This window comes from Phalaenopsis equestris, unplaced genomic scaffold (genome assembly GCF_001263595.1).
Source record: "Phalaenopsis equestris unplaced genomic scaffold, ASM126359v1 Scaffold001116, whole genome shotgun sequence".
NCBI lineage: Eukaryota > Viridiplantae > Streptophyta > Magnoliopsida > Asparagales > Orchidaceae > Phalaenopsis > Phalaenopsis equestris.
Window position 1 is genome coordinate 886,337 of NW_018165555.1, and position 25,060 is coordinate 911,396.

Here is a 25,060-nt window from a genome sequence, read left to right on the forward strand (position 1 = left end):
GTTGATCCAGTTATTCTTTTAACTAGATGGAGGGGCTAAAAACTGTAAACTGAAAAATTTGCCATGCTCTTAGGTGTAGAAAAATTGACTAGTCTCTCTTCATGGCTTCATGTATGTAGATAAATTAGCGAGATGGATTATTTTCTCTTCATTCCAACTTGTATTTTTGAGAATGGAAAATTAAACGTAATTTAATTCTCAAAATACTAGAGAAATTAATTGCATGTTTCCTTTTTTTATATGTAAATTAAAAAAAATTTCGTTTTATCTGTCTCACATGACAACAATCTTTAACTCTGCTAACTAGTCTCCTTGCATTTAGGTTGGGGTACTTTATTGGCTTGTACCTACATGACCAAAAATTAGAAATTCACAATGTGTTGTAATGATGGTTTGTTAAAATTAAAGCAATTAGTAATCTTTTTTGTCCAGTAGGTCTATGCAGTGGGGTCTTCCTCTGTTAATGGAGTTTATCTGCTAGATTTCTTTCCAGACGGAAGCTCAGCTTGCAATGTAGATAACAGGTAACCAACTAAACTCTATTTTATTCAGTTTTCCCCCATCCTCCCTGATTTTTATATCAGCGATGAATATAGTATGTTTTACTTTATTGCTGTGTACAGGATACTTGTAAATATTCTGTTTGCAGTAATGGATATTAAAAAATAAAAATCTCTGACATAATCTACTGTGCATTGTTGATAATTCTGATATTCCATTTACAATAATATGACAAATCACACACCAATATACTGCTGCACGCACATCCTACATGCTTTTAGATCATCTAATAAACTTTTTGTCTTCATACTCTGTTTTACTTGGCAGTGATGCACCAAACAGTGTTTCGGTTGTAAGTAAAGGAGTTGGCAGAAACAGATTTATTCCTGTCTCAGATACTGTTCTAGCTTGTGCTGTCCATCCCCAAAATGGCACCATCATTGCTGGATCCAAGGTTTGATTAGTTTCCAAAATGATTTTTACAAATGTTATATATATGAAAAACTACTGCTAACTCTGAAGCTTACAGTACATTCACGTTGACTTTGCTTTGCCTTATGCTTACTTTTGTGGTTGGCTTCGTTTACTTTTTCTTAAATATTTTTTAAGGCCCAGTTTTAGGGACTGTATTATTCCAACGTTCACCCTTAGACCCTTCTTCCTTTGCTAAAACCTAAATTTCATAAGTGCGGCCTCATGTAGCTACCATAGCTAATCCACTTGTTCTTTTTTTTTCTTCAGTTTGTGGTCTACATGTGACTCTTAAGAATAAAATATTTTAGATGCTATGATCCCTCAAATATTGCTGTTTTACTGGAAAACCTACAGAGTTTTATTCTAAATATTTTTCTCTATTATTTGAAGTGCTTTATAATATGAAATTTACATGTGTGGTACGCAATTTTTATACTCACATATCCTACACCTTAAATTTCATATTTACATGCATAGCACTTTGATTCTTTAAACCAATGCATGAGGTGTATTTGACTTTTAAAAAGTGATAATATTGCTATTTTATATTATTAAAAATTTGGGTGTTATGTGTCTAAATATGAAAGTTTAGGTGTGAGATATGTAAATATATTAGACTTGTGTGCTATGTATGTGTAACAGGAAAAGTTGTTTTTTTTTATTCCTCAATTGAAAACATATGTTACATATTTATATACACTCCTATCTCTATAAATTAAGAATATTTCTATGATAGAACAGATCATCTAATTAGATCTCCTTTAGTTAGGTATCAAAAAATCAAGCTTCCTAATCTATAATAATTAGATTTAATACTTTCTATAACACTTTCCCTCGAGCCGGAGCAAATAAAAGTGACTCTAGCTTCATTACGAGTCTTTGTGGAGATATCCCTAGTTATTTTCTAGTTTTGACATGAGCTGTAGAAATCATATTTTTTTGAATCTTTTCATGAATAAAATGAGAATCTATTTCAATGTGTTTAGTTTGTTCATAGAAGGCGTGCCCTCTGAAAATTAACAACCCCTCTCTAAGAACTCTCTGCATTTTATTTTTAATTTATTTTTTTTATTTTGAGAAAGCTTTGGAGAGTCAAATTTTCAGAAGATAGATCAGATTGTAGATAAGGCACTAGCTAGAGATTTCACCCTCATTTAGCGAGGACATTTTGATATGGGGTTCGAGGTTTCTCGCAGGCATAAGCCCTTATGGTTACTTACCTCTCCAGATAATCGGAGAGCACTTTCGATTAAGGTTATTCATTAAAAATTGAAAATTGAAGATATAAAGTTAACAGACTTAGGATTTAAGTTGCATAATTCATCACTTGAAGCTTTAAGCAAATGGTGGGGGAATGATGATGAAACCCTATCAAAATCTCATGGTTTTGTCATCTTGGGTCGTGATCTCTGATCTACTTAGTCAGAGGAGGTAGTCGACCCAACATGATAGAACAATCTTTGTCGGCAGCAATGGGTTACATCGTCCAATGCATCCTTGTGGATTTAGGTTGGATATTTGTCTAAAGGGGCAAATTTACGTCGATCTTAACTAAAAAAAGGTTTTGTGTCAATCAATTATGCCCTTATGATTCATAAATTAAAGAATAGAAAGTCATTAAGGAGCAGAAGTGCTACGGCCGTGATCGCAATATAATAGTTTTATTTGACGGTAATCACCTGATCAGAGGGCTTTGGTTGTAACTGTTATTTTATGGACCACACAAGCATAGGACTCGACCAAGTTTTTACTGACATGTGATTGCTTTGATCGTGAATATAGATGTGCATTTGATATGACATTCAATTTTTGTAAGCTAAAGTCAATAAAAAAATTTGTCACCCTCGTCAAACAACTGCAAAAGACGGATGGATTTTACTTTTAGCTTTTAATTGATTAAATTTTAGTTACATATTAGTTGGTTAATTTGAAAAGCTTGATTTTAAATATTAACACTTCCGGTTGAAATCTTCAATCAACACGGTCATAATCGAGGAATTGAACATTCAAATTTTTTTTATTTGAAGTAGAAACATTTAATTTTGTTAGTTTAAGCTTTTCAAAGTATAAGTACTATCGACTTTTACTTTTATAGGTAGGAGGATCAAACTAGATGATTTGAACTTTATAAATTTTTATTTTAAAAGTTGAACATTTATTTCAAAATTACTAGACTCATCAACTTTAGTCCTTGCAAGGAGGGTGATCGGACTAGTTAAGTGAGACTTACGACCCCATCTTATAGAAAAGGCGGCTCAATTAACCCACACAACATTCTTGAATCTAGTATTGAACATCCAATGCATTGGTTGGAGCACATGCGGGTTTTTATTTTTATTTTTTGAAATTCTGTTATACAAGGCTTTGAGATTATGCATAGTTAAGTCATGAATATCTTAAAAATTCATAGCTTGAGAGTATTCAAATTGTTATTCATGTCTTAAAAGCACTTGCGTGAATTTCAGAACTTGGTATTTGACTTTAAGAACTAGCATTGAAGTTTAGGTGTGAACATTTTTTATAATTTAGAACTTAAAATATTTGAAGAAATATTATAATCTTAGATCTTAAATGGACCATCTACGTTAAAACTTTGATTTTTTTAATAACTTTCAAATATAATCAGGATAGAGACCTTAATTCGCGATTTATGCTTCTTTTAATTTTCATTTTTAAAGTCCAAATAATTCATTTTTTTAAGAAAATTTGCGAGTCCAAATTCACCTGATATTTTGGTTGTCTTCCAGCTTCAACCCCCATTTGGGAGCACGAGAGAATGTCAACCTTTCTAGTTGTCTCAAAAGACTCGTTGGTCAGTGGTTTGGGACAAAAAAAAACATTTAACCACGATCTTAAAAGATGTGACGAGCCTTCAATATATTTGTAGAAAATGTTAAGTAGCAAATCAATATTCCTTGTTTTAAAAATAATTTTCCGGTCAAGTTCATGATTTCCCCGCCTATCGGATACTGTGCTCTGCTCACCATTTGTGTTAGTGTTATACCTTTCGAGCTCGGACGATGACAGAATAAAATAACAGTACAATACATATTTTTTATACAATTTACAATGTAAAATGCAGATAAGGAAAACTTAATTTTGGATTTTATGGGATTGGGCTCATGGGACAAAGTTGTGCTCAGTTTGGGTTTGGGCAGACAACTGGCCTTCAGTGTAGGGATCTGCGCGGGTTTGTGCACAAAAAAGAATAGCAAAGAAGATTGGGTAGTGAAGTCGCAAAGTGATCATCGCTTGCGGCAGTGAGAGTCTCGACACAAGGAATATCCAATAGTAATTTACACCAGTCATGTGCTTTCGCAACGGAGAAAATAAAAGGGCTTTATGCTTGAAGGAAGAAGTTGAAGTTGTAGCTAATCTTAAAATTCACGTCGTGTCTGTGTGCAAATAGAAGCAAGGCGGAGAAGTAGCAAGTTGTAGCTAATTTTGGTTTCAACGCTCGAAGGAAGAAGTCGAAGGTGCGCCTTTAACAAAAATAACCAGCGAGATGGGGCTTTGGCTTCTAATAGAGAAGTATCAGTTGTCACTGTTTGTTGTGATATCGTCTAGTTTTTTCTTTTCTTGAGCACAAAAGGAGAGAGACAGGAATTTCAGAGGTCTCGTGCATCACAATTCGTTTTTGCTTTCCCACTAAGCATAGTTGTCACTATAAGCGACTGTGGGAATGCGGAAGTTGCGAGGGATCTTTGTATGTCACGATTCTATCGTGCCTTCCTAACCAACCGAGCGATCCCGTTGCTACTTTCATGTTACAAGTAGGGCAAGCGAGGAGTTGCCGGCAAAAGATAGGAAGTTTTGGTCCTTTGTATGCTGCAATTCCTTTGTTGCTTTCCATTGAAGGACATATTAAGGAATTTCGAAGATCTTCGTACCAAGCGATCCGGCTATTGCCTTTCAAAGGCTTTCTTCAGAGCAAAATGGAGGTTAAGAGGCGAAAGAGGAGAAAGATGGGAGTTCAGCTTCTGTCGTGCATGAGACTGAGAGACAAGGAGGGGCCATCGTAAAAGATGAAGGCTCCCTGTTGCGGTTTTCGATTTGAAAGAATCAAAGGTTGGGTTTCTGTATGTCGTTTATGAGTTGAAGCTCGAGAGCCTCCAATAGGGGCTTGGCTTTGTGAATTAAGTCGTGCAAATCGCAAAGTGGGAAAAGTTACTGGGAGGGCATGAGGCTTGCGAATTTCAAGCTAACTTAAAATTAATTAAGTTTAATTAAATTTAATTAACACATTTATAATTTTTAATTTTTATTGCGACGTCTACAAGACTGTGTTTAAAGCAATATGAACTATAGTTTGTTTATCGCACCATAGTTTTGTTGGAACTGTCATCTTAAAACCCATTTCGTACCAAGTGATCCCGTTGTTGCCTTTCAAAGGCTTACTTCAGAGCGAAATGGAGGTTGGGAGGTGAAAGAGGAGAAAGATGGGAGTTCAGCTGCTATCGTGCATGAGACCGAGAGACAAGGAGGGGCCATCGTAAAAGATGAAGGCTCCCTGTTGCGGTTTTCGATTCGACAGAACCAAAGTTTGGTTTTCGTATGTCGTTTATGAGATGAAGCCTGAGAGCCTCCAATAGGGACTTGGCTTTGTGAGTTAAGTCGTGCTAATCAAACAAGCGGGAAAAGTTATTTGGCGGGCATGAGGCTTGCGAATTTCAACTTCAAATTAATTAAGTTTAATTAAATTCAATTAGCACATTTATAATTTTTAATTATTATTGTGGCGTCTACAAAACTGTGTTTAAAGCAATATGAATTGTAGTTTGGTTATCGCGCCATAGTTTTGTTTGAACTGTCCTCTTAAAACCCATTTCGGTCGGGAATTAGGAAACCCACATCAATTTGCTCAAAGCTTATGTCGCGGCTCGATACTTAGATTCTGCATTGGGTTGTTACTTTACATTTTATTTTTTACTCTTTTATGAGACAAAATTACTATCAACAAAAATACAATATCCAGTAATGGATCTTCGGCCAATCTTGGAACTTGCCCAAGCTGCATCAGTGAAACATTCAATATTTTTATGCCCATGATTTTTATATAAAATCCTTTTTCTAGGAGCTCCTTTGAGCTAACATAGTATCTGTTCCAGAGTCGATTGATGATGGACTGTGGGGGAAGTCAAGAGTTGACTGAATACGCAATGTCTGGGCGAGTCAATATGACAGTTTAATCCTCCCATTCAGGAATTTTAAAAGGCTTCATCCTTGCTAAGTTGTTGATTAGAAAGCATCGGTGTACTGCATGGTTTGACCCCTAATTTTTTCATTTATGCTAACAAATCGAAAACATACTTTTATTGAGATAAAAAGATTTCCTTCTTGCTTGTTGATATTCAATCTCCAAGATATACTTCAAGGAATCAAAATCTTTAGTATTGAATTGATTTTGAAGAAAATATTCCAAAGATAAGATTAATTGCACATTGTTTTGGGTAATAATAATGTCATCAACTTGCACCATCAACAGAATGGTCTTAGAAGCTGATTTGCTTGTAGAATACAGTGTGATCACTTTTATTCTTCTGTATTCCAGACTCTTCTACTGCTTCACTAGATCCCCCAAACTTTGCTTGAGGGCTTTGCTTTAATCAATATACTAACTTCCGAAGAAGGCTCTTTCCTAGACTCTCCTTGAGCAACAAGCCCAAGAGGTTGCTCCATGTATACTTCTTCAAAAAGATCTTCATGCAGAAATGCATTCTTCACATCAAGCTGGTGCAGGAGCCAATTATTCATTGCAACCAATAATATGAAGAACCGAACCAAAGTTAACTTAGCTATCGGAGAAAGTGTGTTCAAGTAGTTAATCGCATAAATTTGAGCATATTCCTTAACAATCAACTGAACTGTAGATCCATCAAAATGAAACATAATTTTAATTACTAATTTATTATCAATAGTCTTCTTGCCAAAGGGTAATTCAACCAGTTCTCAAGTTTCATTTTCAGCTAAGACACTCATTTTATTATGCATTATTGCACGCCACCCAGGATAGGATATGGCTTGCTAAACATATCTCAGGACCTCAAGAGATTCAAGGGAAGCAATAAATGAGTAAGAAGTAGAAGATAATTGATCATAGTTAATACAAAAGGAAATGTGATAGGTGCATTGATATGTTCACCATGGGCTTCGAAAATTTCGACCGCTCTCTAGGAACTCTCAGCATTTTATTTTATTTTGTTTTGTTAAGAGATCATTGAAGGTTGAATTTTCAGAAGGCAGATTAGATTGTAAATAAGACATTAACCAAAAAATTTGCTCTCATTTGCAAGGACTTTTTGATCTGGGTTTCCAACTTTCTCATAGGTGCATGCCCCTATGGTTAATTATACCTATCGATAGCAAGAGAGCACTTTCGATTAAGGTTAGTTATCAAGAATTGAGTATTTAACATATAATAACAGTAGACTTAAGATTTTAAATTGTAAAATTTATCACTTGAAGCTTAAAGTGGATGGTGGGGAAATGAAGATGAAACTCGATCGAGATCTCATGGTTTCATAGTCCCGAGTAGTCATGGTCTACTTGGTCATATGAGGTAGTCGACTCTACCTGACTGAAAGATCCTTATCAGTAATCATGAGTTGTGTCGTCCAATGAGTCTTTGCAGATCTATGATAGATGTTTGTTTAAGAGAGCAAATTTAAGTCGACAATAGCTAACAAAATGCTTTGTGTTAATCGATTATATTCTTGTAGTTCACAACTCAAAGGATAATAAATATATTGGGGAACGTACAAGCTGTATTTGTGACCATAACATATTGATATCATTTGAAGGCAATCACTTAGTCAGAGGGTTTTGGTTGTAATCATTATTTTGTGTACCATTTTGGCTACTAAATCACACAGACAAATGATTCAGGTTACATTCTTACTGACATGTGATTGCTTTGATTGTAAATGTAAAGGTGCATTTAATTTGATATTCACTTTTTGTGAGCTGGAGTCAATCAAAAGTTTTTTACCCGCGATAAACTGTTGCGGAAGGTGGATGTGATTTAAAAGATTAACCCCTCAGGTTGAAATTCATCGGGGTTTTGGTTGCTTGATTTGAACCTTGTCAACTTTACATCTTGCTTGCGAAGGATTGTGTTTAGTATAGATAGATGATTGTATATGAACCTTGTCAACTCTATTTTGCTTACCGAAGATCGGGTTCTTATATATCATTTAAATTTATTCAAATTGATTTTGAAATTTAATTTTTAAAATGGACCTCTCCGGTTGAAATCTTCTATCAATTTAGTCATCATTGGAGAGTTAAACATTTTAAATTTTTATATTTGAAAGGGGTATTTAGCTTTTTCAGTTTAGACTTTTAAAGGATAAGACTTGTCAACTCATGTACTTATCAGGAGGAGGATTGTGCTAGATGATTTGGATTTGCAAACTCCTATTTTAGGATTTGGACGTTTATTTCAAAATTACTAAGCTTGTCAATTCCAATCCTTACGAGGAGGTGGATCAGACTAAGTTAGGTGGGACTTACGATCATATCATATAGGCAAGGATGTCTGATTAGCTAGCATTCTCGAACCAATTATTTGAATTTTCAATATTATTTGTTGGAGCACATGCATGCTTTAAAGTCAATTTGGAGATTATACACATATTTACGATCATAATGTGTTTTAAATTTCAAATTATAAAGTGGGTTTTTAATCATTTGCACATAAGTTGATCGCACTTACATAATCACTTGAAAGGGCACAGTTTACTTGCACAAGTTGCAAAACAGATCTTTTGAATTGAAGAATTATCTTTATTGTAATGCATGTAAAATTCTATTTTTAGGCTTTAAAAATAACCGTCTTTTGTTCGCTTACAAATGCCTTGCGAATCTGATGATAAGATTTTAAAATTTTAGAAGGTCTGATGTTTGAATTTTTTTTCATCCTCTAGGTGCTTAAGTTCGAAACACTCTATTGAATTGATTTTCTAGCCCTAAGAGCGCAAGTCTGAGAAGCTCAATTTTAAATATTTTCAGGTTAAACCAAATTTTAATATCTTTAAGCCCTAAGAGTTTATGTTTTAAAAGCTCAGAACTTTAAATTTTTAAAACCTTAATAGCCTAAACATTAAAAACTTAGATCTCCGATATGTTAAACTCTAAAAGCCTTCACTTTAAAAGTATGAGTTTTCAAATCATTTTAAAATTCAAAATGAGTTTTTTTTTATAAGTTCAAAATTTTACATTTCTTGAAGTCTTTACAAGTTCAAATCATTGGAATTTCTGGCAGCCTTCCGTCGTAAACCCGTTTTGAGACACTATAGAATGTGAGCTTTCTCAGCTATCGTAAAAGATGTGTTGGTCATTGTAGTGTCTCCCAGAGAGTAAAAGTAGAAATTTAACCCACAATCTTAAAAGACACAATGGACCTTTAATGTGCATGCAGAGGTTACATCGCAAACCAGCATTCCCCGAATGGTACTTTACTTTCCCGAATGGTATTTATATCCCACTGACAACTACTCACTTTTCCCATGGGCAGGTGTTTTAAAATCCCAATTTTAAAAAGTTTTCCAGATGTGTCCTTGGTTTTCCCTAAACAGTTCTTAATTCCCTACAGAAAGATACTCTTGCTTCATCGAGTGGACATTTCGAAAATTACCCCATTGCCTCAAAATTATGCCTTTCCGAGTGTTGACTATGATTTTCTCTTTGAAGGTCTATTCGCTAAATTTCCATAAATATCCTAAGAATCTTTTGAATTTGTAATTCAACATCAGTGAACTCTTTAAGCCTGTCCTCTTTTGTTTGCTTGCAATGGCTGCTAGTCGTCCTTTGATTGTACCGGATGACTTGTCAGGTAGGGCAGCATAAGTCTTTTCCTCAAGGGCTGAAAGAAGTCTAGCAAGTTCAGCTCTGGAATCAGCCAATGACACAAGAAGTCGGAGCCCTGGACTTGGAAGCCTGATCAACTTTTCTCATATCCAAGTATTCTTGCTCTAACTGAGAAGCAGCATCCTATCATGCCCTCTTCACTCTCACCAACCTCATTCCATATGACCTGCTGTTGCTTATATCTCGTGTCTCGTCAAGATCCCGCTCCTTATACCTCAACACAACCCACTCAGACCACTTTCCTTGCTTCCTTGTATTCGTCAAAGCAAGAGCGGCTCATTGTTTGTAATAGGGAGGAATACGGGAGTTTAGGATAGGGCTTGTACGTTTCGATTGCGTCATTACTGTTATTGTTCCCTTGTTGTAATAGCTTCACGAGAAGACTGGCGCGAAGGGAAGGAAGAACGGGTAGGGAAGGAAGAGCGGTTTGAGCTATGGCACAGAAGAACAAGCAAAAGACTTTTGTTCGTGTGGCTATAGCGGAAGGACAGAGAGGCGACATTAGCGTCTTTCAATAGGAAGAATATTAGAGTTTGGAGGTCCTTACGCGCGGTGATCCCTTTGTTGTTCACGAAAGTTGGCGAGGGCTTCAACGTGAAAAGACGAAGACTTGGAAGGGATTATGATGTGGTTTTTTTTTTAGGACGAAGAGGATCGGACGACTTCTATGTACGGGGTGCCGAGTGGAATGAGATAAATATAGGAGTTTTGGAGTTCTCTGTGTGCCTCGTACCTGTAATTGCTTCCCGCTGGCTTTAATCGTGACTATTTCACAGGTGAGGCAGGCGAACAGTGGGAGTGGGCGACATCTACGTACGGGATGCGGAGAAGACGGGAGTTTGAAGGTCTCTGATCCTCTTATTGCTTTTCTGAGCGTTGAAGGAGAGAAAAGACGGGAGTTCGAAAGTTTTTGTATGCAATGATCTCGTCGTCGTCTTTCCCAGGTGTAAGAGAGAGATACATGATTTTTGAAGGTCTCCATATGCTTTGATCCCATTGTTGCTTCCCGCTACAAATAGGGCAGGTGAGGATTTCCGACAGGAAAGGGGACCAGACCAATAGAGGCGTAGACAATGTATCGTTTACGAGGCGAAGCAAGGGGTTAATTAATTATTTCTTTTTTTTTTAATTTTATTTTGAGCATCAACATTTACCTCTTCAAATAATAATAGATATATGAAGGTCACTAGGAGAAGGATCCATTGAAGATGAGGATGTTGGTGTCGGACTGGGAATTTAGGATCAGGAGGACGAGGTAATCTCGAGTATACATTGATGATAGATGGTCTAGGTTGAGGCATTGGTGGAAATAAAGTTGAACTGATGATGTGATAAATTAACAATTCATTGGAATACAACAACAACAACAAAACCATTATCCTATTAAGTGGGGTCGGCTACATGAATCCCTTTTCTCAATTGTGTCCTATTTAGTGTCATATTTTCATTTAATTCTAATAAATTAAGATCATTTTTTATACAATATGCCAAGTCATTTTTGGTCTACCTCTACCTTTCTTAACATACCTCGAATCTAAAACATCTACTCTTCTAATTAGATCATCAGATGGAAGACATTTAATGTCACCAAACCATCTAAGATGACTCTCTCTAATTTTGTCTGTGACGGGAGCTACACCAACCCTATCACGGATATGTTCATTTTGTATTTTGTCTCTAAGTGTATAGCCACTCATCAACATAATCATTCTCATCTCCACAACACTTAGTTTTATGATTCTCTTTTAAAGGCCAACATTCAGCACCATAGAGCATTGCAGGTCTCACCACTATCTTATAAAATTTTCGTTTCAGTTTAAGCGGTACCTTTCTATGACACTATAGGGCCAACCAACCAACTTGAATTCTACTAATAACTTCTCTATCATTATCACCATCACTTTGAACAATAGACTCGAGATATCTAAAGCGTTCACACCTTAAATTTTGATCACCCATAATTACATTTTGGTCACGAGCTACTACTACATCAGAATCTTATAAGGAATTAGGCAGCGATGAGTCACCAAATAATGGGGTCTGTTCATGAAAGGTGACATCGACAGAGACCATGTACTTTCTTAATAGGAGTAACATTTATATTCTTTTTGCAAATGAGAGTACCCTTGAAAGATACCTAAGTGACTGGGTTACAGTTTAGAAACATGTGGATGAGCGTCCCGAGCAAAACAAATACACCCAACTAAACGTGGTTCAATGGGAAAGAGAATTGGTTGAAAATAGAACTTCAGGGTAGTTGATGTTGTAAGACAATAGAAGAAATCTGATTGATAAAAAAATATGCAATAGAAACTACATGAATCCAAAACTGTATGGGTACATTAGTTTGAAACAAAAGAGTTTTAATTGTCTCAAGAAGCTGTCTATTTTTTTATTTCAGCTACATTATTTTTAGGATGAAATATCAACACAGGTTGATTGCTGAGCATGCCGTTTTGTGTTATGTATGTTTGAATAGGTGTCGAGAAATATTCTTTGGCATCTAACTTCTCATAATATTGACAGAAACGTTGAATTGAGGTTGACTTTGAGCACAAAAAGATTGAAAATGTGATGATAACTCGGAATGAGATTTTATCATATTAAATCAAGTCATACGAGAAAAATCATCCATAAAAGTGAGATTCATTAGATAAAACAGGATAAGATCGCCATACATCAGAATAAATCAAAAAAATTGACTAAACCTTTATTAATTTTGGGAACAAAAGATAAATGATGGTGTTATTCAAATTGACACAACTCATAATCTAAAGATGATAATTACTTAGACTTAAGTGAGAGTATAATTGTTTAGCTTTGGTAATGATGGATGCCCTAATCGTCAATAGACCTCAAATGGAGATGCCGTGTTGGAATAGCCCATGACTGTTCATTATCAACTTTGCTTTAGCATTCTTGAGGCACTCTTCTTCCCCCCCCCCCCCCCCCCCCTCGCGCACTGTTCTCGTCCTTCAAAAATAATCTTCTTCATCATAAAATTCTGAAAAAGTCAATGGTCAAGGAAGGATAAGATAGAACAATTAAGAGCACATGTAATCTTGCTAACAAAAATACGATTATAAGAGAATTGAGGTAAACTATGGACAAGTTAAATATAGTATTGGTGTAATATTAATGTGCCAAAACTAAGAACATTAGGGATAGATTCATCTGCTAAATTGATGGAAGCAAATATTTATGAAACTTGAAAAAGAGTTTTGGATTATCTGTCATGTGATTTGTGGCACCCAAATCAATGACCTATTATGTAGAAGAAGAAATAAGACAAGTGTCATTGTTACTTGACTCGTCAAGGGCAGTGATTGAGGGATCTTTATTAGATGCTTCTTGAAATTGAATGAATTTAGCATATTCCTTTGCAGAAATCGAGAACATCTAATTTTGAGAGTCCTTATTAATAGTGACCATGTTAACTGACTGTGATTTTGAACTCTTCTGGTTCTTTTTTTAGTTTCTTTTTCACGTATTTTCTTCGTATGAGCAAATTCATGACAGTTGTAGCACACTTTACCCTCGAGTATTGATTTCTAGAATTCGGAGTTCCACATTCATAATTATTCTGAGACTAAGGTTTACTGATGTTTGTATTTTCCTTACTAGCAAGAGAACTTTGTTGTTGTATGGATGAAGCTTGAGAACTTGGAATTTGGAATAGTTCGCAATATTCTAGTATATGTTTTCTTTAGAGTAGTAACTTCAGGGTCAGATAGGATCTTTTGATTTGACACATTAATGTTGAGAGCTGAGGTAAACTAGAAAACTCATAATAGTCATTTATTTTTATCGATCCTATTGAATCCGAACAACATTACTAAAGGAAATAGTGCATTCACTTCTTTATAAACATGTTTAAAGTGCATACTATATGTGTTAAGTGATTGATCTTGTTGTTCAGCTTGATAGAACTCCTTGGTTACATCAAGATTTGAGAAATATTTTCTCTTAGAAACACAAATGTCAATTCCTCCTTCGGATCTTTAACACAATAACAATGAGTAATATAGTCAGATTGATCATGTTCGATAGAGTTTCATATTTGAATCAATAGCTCGACATCAATTTTTATCCACTCAGAATAATTTGAATCGGTCTTAGTTGAGAGATTGTCAATAACCAAACTAGTCACATGTTTTTATTCCACAACCATGATTATTCCAAAATATTCAATGAGATCGAATTGTTTCTAAAAGGAACGAAGTAGAGGAACGCCAGAGACTATCGATATTGAGCCGTAGGAGACAACCGACTCCACAAACAGTGAAGTCGACAAAGTTGTCGAAGTCAAACTAAGCAGTCGACGATGTCGACTTGAGTAGATGAAGCCGGTGAAGACAATGAAGCAGACGACGCCGATCAGGATGAAGATGAGACAAACTGTAGCAAAATGATGCATACAGCTTTGATAACATGTAATGGGAAAATTTCCTTTCTTCTTATTTCTTAATTAAAAGCATATGTTAGATATTTTTGCATACTCATATCTTATAGATTAATAATATTTCTAATATAGAAAAGACCTTGTAATTAGATTTCCTCTAATTTGGTACCTAATGTCAAACTTCTAATATACACGCTTCTTATTATACAACTATTAGATTTAATACTTTTCATAACAGTAAAAGCCCCTTTATAAATTTGGGATGGCATGTTTAAGTCTTGAAAACAAATCCATTGATGAATTGACATTGTTTGATTTCAGCAATCATCATTATTGATGATTTCTCGAACGCATCAAACTAATGATGAGGGTCAACCGCATGAAAGCTGTTAAATGCCAGGTACTTTACTATGTGAACCTACCATTTTTTATTTAATTGAATTTTTACATTTTCAGTATTTTTTTTTTTTTGTTTTTGCTGGTATTTGAGATAATATATGTTAGTCAATATTAGCTCTTACAGGACTGCGGTTCCTTGAAATTCTGTACTGTAGAAACTATTATGACATCCTAAAACAGTATTTATTTCCAAAAAGTTGGTAAATTAAGATTTGTTAAAGCTATACAATTTAGTGCTTCATCAATCTTCACTCTTTGTTTTCTTCTTTTATGTATTTTCAGGCTGCAACCTTGAGTTTAGGTTCAATGTTTGAATAGCACACATTAATGGGGATGTGTCACACCTCAATCCAAAAAGTGGTACATTATGACAACATGGGATATAATGAAGGGATTTCATATAAATTTATGAGATAAATTTATTGAGTCAAGAACTAATAAATCAATTTTCTTTTTGAAAGAAAAAATATTCAAATATAAATAATGCAATATCACCGAAATAGTCATAAATGCAAGAAATGAAAATTTATGGGATGAATGAAATCGCTAGCAGTTTTTCATCATGGAAAACTAAAACCTTTGTTAACTAACATTGAAGTAAGTATGTAATAACTGACCTAAACTTTAATAATACTCTAAACTGCTATTACTGAAGAATTTGGTGAAGTAAAATCTGATAGTACGTATTAAGAAAAAATATTCACAAATGAGCTTTGCCATGCAAACTTGGTATATTCTTTCTTTGTTTCCTTTATTATTATTTTTTTAATTTTTTTAATAATTTTCTTTTTTTTTTTTTTTTTTTTGTATCAAAGCATAAAATGACAATATTGAGCAAATATTATGGACAGTGAAAGACGTGTTTCTATTGTAAGCTTTTTCTGTATGTAATTGTCCCTTGTTAGAATCATGTTAGTTTCATAAATATAAATAGAGGAATATTGCTTCGTTTTTCATCCTTACTGCCATTTCTGTTTGACAAATTTGTTGTGCAATTCCTGTTGTGCTTGACTTGGGATTTGATAATCCTCTAAATCAGCTTTCCAATCATCTTTCCACCATAACCAACCTGGAGAACAGGAAGATCCAATTAAAGTTCCGTTGGAGGTTCGGCAAAACATCGAGTGATTAATTTCATGAGCTTTCTGCTTCCATTTTTAGGTGAAGATTCTTTGTAATTTACATCAAAATGCTCCTTAATTAGTGGAATTGATTCATGTAAAATTTAGAAGGCATTGTTGATGTATTAAATTAACAACATCAATGTGTTGTTGAGGTCTATTTTAAGCACATGACCGGGGCCATTGTTTGTTCAATGTTGTTTAATTGAGTTTACATGAATTACTACTTGGGTCATCTTTAGGTTTTATAATTCAATCATAATGTGACTATAAGATGTAATTTTTGTCATTTATTAATAAAAATATCAGAGAATATTCTATATGATGCCAAATAAAATGCATTGGTAAATGTATAGATAAAGCCTATAGCTCGTTCAGCTAACATTCACTATAATGGAGAATGTTTTAAGATTTTTTTTAATTTTGTTTTTATTTATTATTTTTTTTATGATGTTCTCACCAGGTGATCTTGTTAATTTTAGTGATTATGAATGCTCGCATATTATGACAGCATCTAAGTATTTGGGACATGTTACTTAGTGATTTGTCATGATTGTTGACATTGAAAGAAATACAGTCAATTTTTTTTTAACTGATATAAGAGTGACTTCTCAAATATTTGGCAATTTTGCTCTAAAAATTGTGTTGTATTTGAAAAAATTGATGCTGAATGTCAACTTTCGCCATTCACTACATCAAAAATGATTTTAACATTTCAATCATTCTTCCTATTTAAGTGTGACTGAGAATTTGTTGAATTTTAAAAGAATTTTAATTTTTAATAAGTTTCCTGAGAAATATTTTTTAAAAAATGGATTATATGCCTCTTATTTTATTTTTTAAAAGGAAAAATGTGACAATTTACTCACCTTTTTAAAACAATTATAAATGTGGTTTAATTGACATTTTGAAGTTGTTGATATCTAAAATTATATGCTTTGATATATGAATAATAAAGATTATGTTTTAACAATTCTTTGATGATAGAAGCTATGTAATGTAGGAGTTGTGGAAGTTGTGGTTGCGGGAAGATTGAATCGATGATTATTTTTATATTTTTTTGAGTTTCTTTTCATTCCCCCTTCATTTTTAGTTTTTTTTCTATATAAGGTTTAGATTCTCAGGTTTTGGATGTGTTTTGTATCAAGATAGTCGTTGGCGTGTCTTCTTTTTTTTGAGGGTTTTATCCTAAGAATTTAGCTCAATTTCTCGGTCTCGAAGAAGTGTTTATCTTCTCTATCCTCTTCCACATTCTCCCCCACATTGCTCTCGATCGTACTCCCAAACAACCGCACTTTTATGTTTTCCTTGTACTTTTCTCATTTTAGCCACTCATCCTCACTGTCGTCACATTGGACAATTGTCCTTTTACTGTCATGTAGTCCCTTGCATTTCCAATCACTTTTGCCGACATTCTCACTCTTTGTAGCCATTCGAAGATAGTTTTTTTCCTATTGCTATGTTCGACCATCCATTCTTCTCCTTCTAGGTTGTTGCCCTTAATGCAACTGCTCCCCTTTGTTGTCTTTGCCCTCATACTTTGTCATTGTCTTGTTTTCCAGCCCTCACCTACTCTGTTTTACCTCGTTAGAGGGCCAAGCCCTTTCCAATCACCACCACCATCCTAAGATTCACTGGAGTTTGAATATTTATGTCGTGGTTATTGTTATTTTACATTTTTTGATGTCATTTGCTGTATTTTTCATTTTAAGTGTGTTGTTTGTAACTGCCTACCTGTTTGAAGTAAAAATATTTATTTTTTCTATCGTGGTTTGAGTTAACTCTGGTATCATTTGGTACTAAAGTTGTATGACCCTAGTTTTATCCTAGGGTTTCTAGCCCCTTCCCCCAAAATTTTGTTCCTTCTACCTTACACACCTCCTTCCATCTACCTACACTCAAAACTCTAACCACGATCCCAATGAGACAATTGTCTAAATCCAATTAAGACTTTACCTTAGAAGAGACACAACGATAACTTCGTCGACTACAATAACTCAATAAAATTAAGAAAAGGAGTATCATCCACTGAGGTCACCCAAACTCTATTCGATTATAGAGATGAAGTGTCTGTTAGAGGATATGAATGTGAAGTGCATGTTAGAGATTTTAGAGATGAAGAGCCTCTACCTTGAAAAATTAAACTGAAATATCTTAGAAACCATGATTTTGAGGTAACGATGGATCTGCCACATTTTGACGATTACTTGGATCTGTACAAGTTCATTGAGTTTATTTAGATCTTGAAACTTTTTCTTAAATACCATGATCTCCCATCAGACAAAATGGTGAACTTTTATCTTCTTTTAATTTATCAGTGGCTAGCTTAACTTGGTGGCAAAATCTGAAACACCTACGCCAACGTGAAGGAAAAGATAGGATCGTTAATTTGTCCAAGATGAAACAGGAAATGTGTGCTAGTTCCCATTAGCTCACTGTAGACAGCATATTTAGATCACAGTTTCAAAAGTGGAGGGATTGCATCACCATACGACCACCACATGTTATAGGCATGGTTCAACCTCAAGAACAAGCAGCAACAGTACACCTAATGTTAAAGTCGGCCTCATCTGAGAAGACACTAGTTCAGTGTGGGGAATAGGTGGAACCAATCCGAATTCACAAATCTGCTCCAACCAAGAAGTGTTTTATGTGTCATGGATTTGAGCATATTGAATGAGATTGCCCAACCAAGAGTGGTCTTTTTCACTAATCAGGGAGCTGCTGAAGAAATGTGTAATGACACAATAGACAATGAAGAAGGTGAGAACATAAAGGATGAGTACTATATTCCAACTTATGAGGGAGAAATGTATGTAGTTCAAACTGTGCCCACGAGAGAGACTCTAATTGAATCAATAGTGGTTTCTCAAGATGGTCTTGAGTTCGAGGAACTGGTACCAGAGGCATAACAATCCTAAATAACAGAAATTTAAACTTTTTCAGATATATAGACTCCTTGAGTTGCCCCTACTGAGGGAGGTGCAATATATCAAAGATGAAAAGCTTTTAAGCTAATTCTGGAAGATCATACGAAATTATTTGAGTAATACAATTAATTCAGTAATTCAGCAGTACACTCACTGATAAATTATCATACAAGCTGTATGACCCGCAATGTTGGAAATTTCCTAAGGAGCTTAGCGGGAAGAAAAATCTTACTGTGCGTGTGTGGGGGGAGGGGGTGTGGATTATAGGTGGTGCTCTGGTTGTATCTTCGACTTCATGTGGTGTATATCTTTCTCATCCCCTTCCGAATCCTCCTCACGTCGCTCCGGACCATCCTTCATTATTCTCTCTGTAGCTTCCCTATTCTTGCTACCCTAGGAAGCCATCTTTTCATTGTTTCGCATTCCCCGTAGCTTCTGCCGATATCTCCCCTCACTAAAGAGTCCCGAAAACAGCTTCTTTCTACTGTTTTCTGTTGTTCCAGTCGTCTGACCATCCATTCCAATACTTCCAGCTTGTAGCCCTTATCACAACTCCTACTCTTCGTTGTCGCCGTCCTTATCCTTTGTTGTTGCCTCGCCTTCCAGCCTTCACTCACTCATTGTTACCTTGTCGAAGGGCCAAAACCTTGCTGATAACCACCACTACCTCGAGATTCACCCTAATTTAAGTATATGTCATGTTTGTTATTATTTCAAATTTCTAGGTGTCGTGTGCTACATTTTTCCTTTCATGTTTATCAATTGTAATTACCTATTTGCTTTCAGTAATGATATTTAATTTTTTTGTTGTAGTTTGGGTTAACTCTTGTACAAGCCTCTCTTCCAAATTACTACCACCCTCTTCTCTTTACAATAAAATATTGCAAGCATCCTAATTAAATGCTATAATTAAAGGTAAAATCATGGATCAAGATGTTATAATTTGAGATTTCAACCCATTAAAATTTTTTTTAAAAGTTAATCAATTTATTAAGAATTATATTTACCATAAAATAAATGAAATGAATTAAAATCTACCATGATAAAATTTGTGTTAGTATGTATGCCTCTTCCATAATTAGCTCCAGCAATTACCTTTATCATTTATCTAAACTTATTATTGGCTATTTTAGGCATCTTAATAAGCCTTTTTAACCATATAATTTATACAAATTCAACACAAATCACAATTAACAATATATTATTGGCCTTTGAATGTGTAGCATATTGGCTGAAAATAAAGCCAAAAATATTAAAGTATTAGATTTTAACATTCACAGCTCAATATTTGTATTCGCAATACTAATGAAATATAGCCTTTATATATATATATATATATATATATTCTTTAGATAAAATTTTACAATTGAAATATATTTTGATTTGATTATTATTACTATTATTATTGGACATCCTTCTACCTAATGTTTCTCTTTATATCATCAAGACAATAATCAAATCCTAAGAAAGTATGGAGAAGCACTCCTCCTTTCTTTTTTTTCAATTATTTATTTAATCACTTCAATAATGATTGCTTAAAGGCATCTCTACATATAAGACGTGACCTCTCCTTTCTTAAAAAAACAAATCATTTGCCTTCCCAAACTTTAAACATAAGAGTGAATGAATAATTGTAGTGGTTCCCACGATCAAATGTTGCCCAACCGTAGTACACTTCTTTATACAAAGCATCACATTATAAAACTCTATTGCGTTTTCCATTAAGGTTTATTTTAGGCAATTTTTTTTAAAAAAAACGTAATTTTTTAGGACTTATTTATATATTTCATTTAATTTTAGGGCATCTACGTACATAGCCCTTGATTCCTCTGTATGTAAATATCCTACACTTGAATTTTATTTTTTCTTATATTTATGCTGCTCAAATATTTCATAGCACATGAAAAATATCATTATTATGACTTTTAAATATTGAAATATATTTTTTTCATACAAGAGTTTATGCCTTTTATGTGTGTGTGTGTGTGTGTGTGTGTCGTGTACCCATGCATGTTGGTTGGCATCCATGATATAAGACCTCTTAGGTCAAGAGTTCGAATCCCCTCTGGTATATTTGACCTTACGGAGATGGTACTTGAATTGTTAGACACATTATGGGTAGTTGGAGACTTGTATAATAGCCTCTGGTCATCCCTTATATATATATATATAGAGTAAAATTCATCTTCTTATTCATATGTTTTAAATTGATTGTGATAACAAAGAGTTTGAAGCAAATATAAAAAAAATTTAGGATAGATTGATAGATATATATATATATATATCAACATAAGTTGCGGGATATGCATGTAAATTTTTTATTTTTTTCTTAGCCAGACTTAAAATTTATGATAACCAACTATTTTTATAGACTCACATTTTAGCTATTATAATTCTATTAAACTATATTAATTATAATTTCTTAAAAAATGTCATAAGAACGTATCAAGAGTACATGTAATGTTTTATCATCACCATAATGGCGGTTGTTCACAAGAATAAGAATGATTAAGAGTGGAAGTATTATATAGAGGAGTATGCATTGACTGTCTTTAGACAACATTACAGCAATGCACAAAGGTTTCTATGAGGAGGAATAGAATATTAACGTTAAATTTGATGACCACTTGAGCAATTAAACGCAAGTATTCAAAGATTCCTTGCTATTTATTATAATTTTTTTATTTAGAGCATGATAGAATTTATGGTGGTGGAATGAAAATGGCAGTGAGAGAACTTGAAACGATTCGTCTTCAAGTGTAGATAATTTATGAGGCGTTTAAACTAATTTAGCTATAGTTTATATATGTTTTTTTGATATATATATGTATATCAAAAATCAGTCTTCATCAGCCAAAGCCCGAGTACAGCAGGCTTGTGGGCCTCATTAGTCATATCATCCAAAAGACACAACTGGCATCAGAGTAACTTGTCATTCTGCTAACCTTGTTCACTGATGTGTCAACTATCTTACACCAGTTGCCGAGCTGACTTGGCAGACTGACTTAGCAAACTGGATCATTGGTTTTGGTCATTATGTTCCTTATGATGAATTGACTAATTAGACTCACAGCCTAGCTCGGCTCCTGGATGATCTTCGGAACTATCAAAACACAAAACTGAAGATTGACGTTGATGATGGACATATGTCACATCCTCATTTATGAGTCACATAATATACACATTGCAGTATTTTCATCAAGACGTGGACAAATTTTGTATGACATGACATGTAGTTTAATATTTTCTTGGCATGTGTAACAAGGGGAAGAAGGGACCAGTGAGAGAATAAACTCTTTGGGTATTTCTTGGCGGATTATGTGTCATGAATCTCACAGAACCTTTCCTACCTCCCTCTTCTCATCCGATCATCTTCTACGCTCTACTGAGGAAGGATCGGAAAACATAGCACTAAGTCAAGCAAAGAGAACACATCCGTTCTCTACCTTCCTCACATAAGTTTCTTCTGGGTTGTGTGAACTCACGAACAATAAGTGACATGATATCCTAACAATATTTATATACCAAAAATATGCCCACTGATCCCGAAGAGATAATAGCCAAAAGAGAATAGTACGATAAAGGTGGACGCACTGCTAGATCGTGAAGCTTTGTTTCCTGATCGATTGAAGTTGTTCGAGCCTGGCCACCAAGGCCAAAACCAACTGAACCATGAGGCAATATTATAGGAGATGTTGTTATTAGCGTCTGATATTTTTTGTGTTGACTTTTCCTGACACAAATATTTAAGTCGAATTTGCAGCTGTTAAACAGCGAATAACAAATTTTGATATTTGCGGCGGATTTCGCGTTCGATTTGCTTCAAAAAAATTGGCGGAAAAAAGTAATCTGAAAACGAGAAAACTTCAATTAGAGTTACGACAAATTTACTGTCAATGCATCCAATAAAGTGACGTTTAAAGTTTATTTGTTAGCTTCGAACAAAATACGACGCAAATTAGACGGAAATCCTACGCAAATGACCTAATATACTCATCTCGCGGGCCTAAATTTTATTTATTCTCTATGTGCCTCTCCCGGTCTCCCCTTCTGCCCAAAACCCTCGCGAGCCTAAATTTCATTGAAGAAGGTAAGTCTAATCGCACCAGTATTTTCATTTATATGTGATATGCATGTAAAAATTGAAGCTTAGGTAATAGGTGTGTATATACATAAGAATTGAGTGATATGTATGAAATGCATTGGTAGTGTTGTGTGCATGTAAAATTGAAGTTTTAGTGTAAGGTATGTATATACATAAGAGTTCAGTGGTATGTATGTAAAAATTGAAGTGTATGTGTTAGGCATGTGTGTATACATAAGAATTGAGTGATATATATGAGGTAATGTGACGTGTATGTAAAAATTGAAGTTTTTGTGTTATGCATGTATATACGTAAGAGTTCAGGTGGTGTGTATGTAAAAATTGAAGTTTAGGTGCTAGGCATTTATATACATTAAGGAGATGTTATTTATAAAATTCGTGTTGATTAGTTGAAGCGGAGGAATGCATCAGGTATATTGTTAAAGTTATGGTGATATTGTTATTAGTAGAATTAGAGTTGGGTGGTTGAAGCAAAGAAATGCATGCATCAGTTTGGTCTATTGTTTAAAGTATGGTGATATAGATGTGGATGCTATTATAGTAAAATTCAAGCTGGTTGGTTGGCAATGTTATTAGTAGAATTCACGTTGGTTGATTCAAGTGGAGAAATGCATTGGCTCTATTATTTAAAAAATAAACCAAATCAAAGAATTGTCTTATATATGGTTTACCAAGTAGTATTGACTTCACTGAATGAAGCGAGCTACTTAAAAGAGGTTCCGGGGGGGGGGTCATTTTCTTCAATTAAAATTAGGTCTTACCAACCACTAAGCAGCCATCCACTGTACATATTGATAATTATTGACTAATTTTTATCTTCCGTAATATTTGCACTGATCTGTAAAGATATATATATATATATTGCACATGGATATTAGTAATTTGAGAACTTTGATACATAACAGATTATATCCAAGACAAAAAAGACTCACAAATGAGTTCTTGAATGATGTTAAGGAATTCGTTCAGGTGGCATCACAGTTTTCCATCTATCGTTTGGAGAGTAAGTTTCGGTGTCCTTGTGCGAAGCACAAAAATCAAGCATTTATGCCACCCAAAGAAGTTGGGTTGAATCTTTACCGCAAGGGATTCAAACATAATTATTTCTAATGGACTGCACATTATGAGCAAGATTTGAAGTTTAGTTCGAGCAAAGATGTGCCTTGACAAGTTATGTCCCTTCTGCTGAGGAATTTGATCATGTCACATATGAAGAAATGGTTTATGATGCTCAAAGAGCTCAATTTGTTGAAGCATTTAATGTGAACCTGTAACACCGAACAATGAATCAAAACAGTTCTATGACTTACTAAGCGCTGCAAGACAACCTTTATGGGATGATTACACAACACATACATAGTTATCTGTCACACTGGGGAAGTTGGCGATCAAATCTGATTTTACTATGCCCAAAGAAGCGTTCAATCAGCTAGAAATATTATTAAAAGAGATGAACCTTGCAAGAATATAGTATCGAATGACCTGTACATAAATAAAAATTTGGTTTCAAAGTTAAGGTTAAATGTCAGAAGATTGATGGTTGTGTTAATTGTTGCATGATATATTACAAGACCGATGCAAACGAGATGACTTTTCGATTTTTTGGTGTAGATAGATTTAAACAAAGGGGGCAAAAGAGTAAAGATTATAAAAACACTCCATACAAGCATCTCTTATTTTTCGCAAAGTCCCCGATTTCAGAGATTTTTCGTTTCCATGCATACAACCCCTCACATGTCTTGGCGTGGCACTAGATTCGTTGATGCTAACTCGATGAGTCATCCGTCACATGGTGAGGCTTAGAGACATTTTGATTATACTTACTCAGACTTTACAGCTGAATCACACAATGTTATACTTGGGTTATGTGCAGATGAATTTACCCGGTACAGTCACACTGCAACCCATACTCATGCTGGTCAGTGATCATTACGTCGTACAATTTTCCCTCTGATATGTGCATGATCATGACATTTTTATTTTTTGTGTTGATCATATCGAGTCCACATAGCCCAAAGGGGACAATCGACATCTACTTACAGCCTTTTATTGAAGAGCTTCAAATGTTATGGGAGACGGGTGTGCTTACATATGACACCACTACAAAATAGAATTTTTAACTAAGAGAGGCTCTTATGTGGATAATTAGTGATCTTCAGGCCTATGGGTTGCTAGCTGGTTGGAGCACGACTGGAAAATTGTTTGTCCTTAGTGCATGGATATGTCGAAGGCATTTACTCTGAAACATGGTAGGAAAAAT

The 25,060-nt window shown here is 34.6% G+C and overlaps 1 protein-coding gene across 3 annotated transcripts in view; it reads left to right on the forward strand.

Annotated features, from left to right (window-relative positions):
- LOC110033227 overlaps nucleotides 1-15,936 on the forward strand; it is a 135,516-nt gene extending 119,580 nt beyond the window's left edge. For 2 of the 3 annotated variants that reach the window (XM_020737142.1, XM_020737143.1), the window contains 4 exons: nucleotides 436-524; nucleotides 829-955; nucleotides 14,567-14,645; nucleotides 15,684-15,936. In XM_020737142.1, the coding sequence (XP_020592801.1) occupies nucleotides 436-524; nucleotides 829-955; nucleotides 14,567-14,638 (288 nt within the window). In that variant the 3' untranslated portion in view covers nucleotides 14,639-14,645; nucleotides 15,684-15,936. Of the gene's footprint in view, nucleotides 1-432; nucleotides 525-828; nucleotides 956-14,566; nucleotides 14,646-15,683 lie in introns of those variants that run through there. The other variant, XM_020737144.1, reaches the window with a different exon arrangement.
- Nucleotides 15,937-25,060: the final 9,124 nt, after the last annotated feature.